Source organism: Polyergus mexicanus, unplaced genomic scaffold (genome assembly GCF_030449975.1).
Source record: "Polyergus mexicanus isolate NDT 795.1 unplaced genomic scaffold, iyPolMexi1.0 SCAF_27, whole genome shotgun sequence".
Lineage (NCBI taxonomy): Eukaryota > Metazoa > Arthropoda > Insecta > Hymenoptera > Formicidae > Polyergus > Polyergus mexicanus.
This window is the reverse complement of record NW_027223347.1, coordinates 1337661-1343660: the sequence shown is the minus strand read 5'-3', so window position 1 is coordinate 1343660 and position 6000 is coordinate 1337661. Positions and strand designations below refer to the sequence as shown.

Below are 6000 nucleotides of genomic sequence, written 5' to 3'. Positions count from 1 at the left end.
AATCGGGGTGACGTATTTTATACACAAAAACAAATATATCTACGATTCGCGTTCATACCGGCATTCAAAGCGATTGACAGAATCTTATCCGAGTCGACCACGTGGCCGTCGAAGTGAGCGTCGACTGCGCCAAGAGTATGCGGTAAACACATTCCGCGAGAACGGAATTCGATAGAACTCAGCATATTTCTCAAAAACCTCCCTAGAAAATCGTGATAAACATAAAGAATAATTTTTGACAAAATTGCATCGCTTTGTAGTAAACAACGCGATCAGTGTTAGTAAAATAACATTAACAAAGCTCGAAAACTGGAAACATCGATAGCAAACATATTTGTTAAAACTCATTTTTTTCTCGTAACGTACAAGACTATAGCAGAAACTGTGATTTTTCACTGATTTGTTTAAAATCAGCAGCTCTTTACGTGCGTCAGTGTTGTGATCAAGAAATAAAGTCGAAGTGAAGCATTCAGGCTTTTTTTGTTGATTTTCATCGCCTGATCCAAGAAAATTTCAAACAAATTGAAAATCAACGTTCGCCACTCGCAAGTCTAAAGTTAATCACCCCGAGTAAACAGCAAAGTAGCAAAATCCCGCCCGCAGGCAAGCGTGAGCATAAAGAGGCCCAGGTTGAGGTCATTCAGCCCGGTTCAACGATCAACGTCAACAGGACGTATCAACAAGCCCCTCAACAAGGAGGGTGGGTGCAGTGGTGCAGTGGTTGTCGGAGAGCCAGCGAGCTTGGGGTGGCCTCGTCCACAGGCGCCTTGGCACCGAGCGCACCGGGCCCCGGGGCTGCGGTGGTGGGTTGCCTGGTTGGGGTGTACCCGTGTTCTCCCTCCTCCACGGGGCCCAGGGGCCCCCTAAATCATCATCTCCAGGCTATTCCAAACCAACAACAGCCGATCGGCTGCCGTGCCTGTTGCTGCGTGCATAGCAATCACCAGCCAGCTTCGGTCCAACTTAGCAATCAGCGGGGCGGTCTATCGCTGAGGGTAGCGAGGGTGGCGTCCACCACCTCCGTCCGAGCCGCCCCCTACGCCCAACCCCAGCACCAGGGGCTGGGGCAGGAGTGCAGGTAATAATAAATCATTAAACATATATCGTAGTTTCACTTCGACACGTATATTACTCCTTACTACTACTACTACTACTACTACTACTACCATCACTAGTACCACTACCACTACTTCTACCTCTACTACTACCACTACTACTACCACTACTAGTGCTACTGCTACGCTTCTACTCTGCTCGTCGTCGTCGTCGGCAGTGTACTTGACAAAAATAATATAATAAAAGTAACGATCTATGCGCGTAGTAGCACGCCGAAATTAAGAAAAAAAAATATAAAAAAACACCGTTGATGGAGTAAAGAAAGTTACCCAAAACAAAAAACGCACGAAAAAGGTGTAGGGAGGAGACGGGGGCATTGGGTGGAGGTGGTGCGCACATCCTCGGCAGCCCGATGCTGTTCGTCCCGTTCACGGTACCCACCTTCCCTGCGACGCATCATCAGACGACTCATCCTGCGCATCAGTCACATCATCAACAACTGCAGGCCAACACCCAGAATCCGGTGCAGCAGCCGCAGCAGCTCACGCAGCTGAATCAGCTGAGCCATCTGAATCATCAGGGCATCGTACCGGCGACGACCAATCAACCGACTGTACACAGCACTAGCTGTTCACCGCAGCAGCAAGCAACGACACCGAATAAGGTAAAATATTGCTCGATTGCTTGTTACGATTGTGTGCAAAAGAAATTTTACAATAGTATCGAAATATTGCATTGCTCGGGAAATACATTTCATAGGTTATTGAGACGCGGCAATTATAATAATATCGCAAACAAAATACGTTTGATTTTAAAGCTTTCATATAGTTTGCTTTAATACAATGAAATACATTCAAATCATATCCATGATAGTTTCAATATACCTTGTTATTACCTTATAATAATCATTGATAAAACTGATTGCATAATTTACAAAAAATAATACTAATGTAAGATATATAACTTATCAATAATAATAATTAAGAAATATTGCAAATCTCAATATCAATGTTAATGCCATTTATCTCATCGCATGTTATTAAAATCTTCATAATTAAAATATAAAAATGTCTAATATTTTTTTATATATTAAAATAAATATATAAAATAATATATTATTCCATAATTTATATATAAAAAATTAAAATTTCTCTTTTTTTTTTAGTTAAAATTGATCAAAATAAAGTAACGTTAATAAAATAATTATTTAAATATATTGCTATATATGCAGATATATTCTTAATTTTCTTTCATCTAAAAAATTTTAATCTATTAAACAAAAAAGATAAAAAAAAAAATTTAAATTAGATTACATGTCTCGTTCAACTGTGAAACAAGATATATTTAATATAGATGATTACGTTTTATCAGCAATGTCTATTACATTAATACAACATTAAAATATTAAATATGAGAAATCATGTCATTCATGCTTTAAACGAAAAATGTGCGACATGTAGACATTAACGTAAATTTTCTAAATGTACCGTATATGAAATGGACCAAATGTTTCGATGAAAATAACGCAATATCCATGTCGCGTTTAATATCGCTCGTAATATCAGTATCGCGATACAAATTTTCGAAGCGCATTAATAGATATTTATTAACATTGGAACCGACAGCCATGATCTATAATCTATATGTGTATAACGAGGAGGATTTCCTCTCTCTGGACATTTTACGTATCCGAACGACTTCTTTTTTACCGGTATCGCCTATGGTGTCAGGATTGTTTCTTCATTTTTCTCGCCCGCGCTTCCTCGCAGCTATGCGCTTTTATTATCCTGGCGTAGATTCAAGTCAATTTTCTTTAGCAAGCCATAACTTGCCGGAAGATTCTCTCTGAGAAGCATGGCGGCTGATGCACCATAGTACGAACAAGACATCACGGGGTTGGCAGCAGCAACACGATTTAATTCTTGAAGTCTGGCAATCCACGGGTGGTGCTTCCTTTTCCGTCCGGAGTCCGTCTCTGTATAGCACAGTTTGAAAAGATTCCCGACCCTTCTCCTGCTTTTGGCGCCATCATGATAAGAAGAAAATATGTATCGCGTTTTCGTGTAAATTATCAATTATAACACGCCGAACACTGAGAATTATTACAAAGTACAGACCTCTTCTTAGATAAAATAATATTATATTAATTTATATCATTGATTATATTTTTACCTCTAAACAATATAATTTTTTTATATTAATATTAATTTTACAAATATAGAATTACATATATTTTTAAAAAATATGAATTAAAAATTTATTAATGTTAAATTCACTAGTTGATTTAAATATATACAAAAAAATTTTTATGCTTAAAAAAAATTTTTCTGAGAAAAGATCTCTTTTCTCAGAATTTGTATCAGCGATATAGAAAGATTAATAGATCCCAAATCAGTGAAAAGGTCTACTATATTTAACACACGCTATGTGAAACGTTTGATCAATAAACGATGTGTGAAGTGACTCTTACGTCAGTCTATGTTTACTGCGTTGAATATACTACACATCTATTTCCATTATGCTGCAAACATATAAATACGCGTCGCGTAGTACATGTGAAAATGTCGCTGACTTAATATACGTAGCGAGGCCTTCTAACACGCGTATTATTACGGGCAACGTTTACGCATTATATACGTCTATGTACTATGTAATTTACGTAGCAGTGACACATACTCTGTTGTATATATATACATGCGTTATATATGCAAGTTACGACATCTGTATGTATTACAAATTCAAAGTGTCTACACGTGACTGTGAAATGTGTACATATTCTCTGTATACATCGTTTCTTGAACTATACGTATAAATTTCTGTAAACTAAAATCTCTGAATGTGCTCGGAAGAGATGTAAAATGTTATTTCTTTTCATATAGACATGATTTTTATTTCAAAAAATTCAAATGTCTTATTTGAATTTGTTGTGAATTGTTTTTATTATACTTTTAAATTAATCATACGATGATAATTTTCTGTTTCTCAATTCTACGATTTCATTGCTTTAAATGAAAAGTACAAGCAAAATAAATAAAGCAGAAGACGTATTAAACTGAGATCTACATTTATACATAAATTATATATTATCTCTTCTCTTTAGCATTTAATAATTTGATATTAAACGGCATTTAAATGTGTAAGCATAATTATCGGTATCAAAAGAAAATTCATAGAAAAGTATCTTTGCAAAATAAGCGGAAGACGCTTTCTCGTACAATAAAAGGTTACAACTTCGTAGGTAGGCCTTTACGGAAGACCAAAGTATGAAGAAGCAATGAGGGGGGAGGGGGGGAGGGAGAATGAGGGAAAATACCAGAATTTCTAAAGCGAAGGAAATAGCTGCTATCCAGGTGGGTGGGCACGGGAGGCAGGAAGACTTTGAGAGTTGTTCGCGTAACTTTATTAATTAAAGGCCGTTAGTCCTTGTTGCTCGATACACCTTATATAGCCGCCACGGTCATGGTTCTCTCATACAAAGAACAAGCCTTCTCGTCCCTTTTCCTCTCTCTCTCTCTCTACTTCTTGGCGCCTCCGTCAAAGTGCTTATCCGCGTATTGATCATCGTTACTGTCCACTGTAATAAATATTATTTTGTATGTGTGTTATATTCCTTTTCATGTATTATCGCTTTCTTTTCGCATGCATAAACAATCTCCTTTAGTATTGTATATTTTAATCTCTTTTTTTTTTTAGCCGTGCATAATAATTCAAAATATGTAATCGAAAAAAAATAACGTATTAAATTTTCGCTCACGAATAATGATAAATGGCAGAACTGTATGTCATAATTAATAAATGACGTAAGTTGTTAAATAATTATTTTTTAGATAGTAATGTCGATAATTTAGGAATATTAATTACAACTTTGTATAAACATATTAAAACGTAACTAAACGTATTATCAAACTTTTATATTTAAATCTTCCAGTTTAAGTTATATAACTATCACCTTATTAATTAAATTATTGATTCCTGATAAATACGCTTCATTATGCTAGTAAGTTGGAAGATTAATAAGAAACTTTAGGAAAGCAAACTCATTAAGTACGTTACTAGATGTTATTATCAGAAAATAATATGCAAAAATACAAATAAAAATAACTGCATTTTTGATATTTTTAGTTAATCATACCGTTAAATTATTTTTTGGTTAGTGGCATTTTTATTTGTTGCCGTACAGAGAAGAAGAAATATTTATTAGGCTGTGCATATTATTTTAAGATACATATCTTTAGTTTTTTTCTTCTCATGTCCTTCTCATTGCCTGTCTCCGACTCCACAGCTCCAACATTCACCGTCGTCACCATCTATCGCCGTTTTTCGCGCGAAGAAAATATCCCACGATCCCACGATATCGCGCCGTACATGAATTCTTGCTACCCTATGTGTCATTTTCCTGCCGACTTTTATTAGCACCGTTGGACGGGAAATATCGTGCAGAAAGATAATTATGAGTTGGTCAGCAAACGTAATGAAGAAAGTAACAAAAACGCATCCGACAGAAGATAATCGGTCGGTACTTGTCATAATTACAAAATTGCTTTCCGCGTGGTAAAAATGTGTTGCGGCAAAAAAGATGCAGAAGGAACTCATTATGAGTGGTATATACGTCGAACCGTGTGCCTGCCTGCCTGCCTGCCTGCCTACCTGTCCCCGAGGAGATAACGTGAAGAGGGGACACGGATGGAGGGTGCTAGTAAAGCCGGTGCGCCGACTGAGTGGGACATTCGCGAGGGTGGTGTGCGGGGGTGGCCTCGTGTTTTCAAGGGAAAGCGACGCGGAGGTTACCGGTGATGGCTAGGGGATGCGCCGTACGGGGAGAAGATCAAAGTACTGGAGATGATTTCATTACGACACGCCATTCGTCTACTACGTTGAAATATCAAAAGAGTGGCGGTCTCACACAAGTATGGCAGTCGGTGCCACGCTCCGGCGCGCGCGCGG

At 37.5% G+C, this 6000-nt stretch overlaps 1 protein-coding gene across 3 annotated transcripts in view; it reads left to right on the top strand.

The window, feature by feature from the left end:
* The first annotated feature begins 475 nt into the window (after nucleotides 1-475).
* The window catches only part of LOC138943585 (nucleolysin TIAR), a 408695-nt gene continuing 403170 nt past the window's right edge, over nucleotides 476-6000 (top strand). For all 3 annotated transcript variants that reach the window (XR_011448501.1, XR_011448502.1, XM_070314544.1), the window contains exons 1-2: nucleotides 476-1078; nucleotides 1411-1720. Coding sequence is in view for 1 of the 3 variants with exons in the window: in XM_070314544.1 (XP_070170645.1) it covers nucleotides 1469-1720 (252 nt within the window). In the remaining 2 variants the exon portion in view is untranslated. The remainder of the gene's footprint in view (nucleotides 1079-1410; nucleotides 1721-6000) is intronic.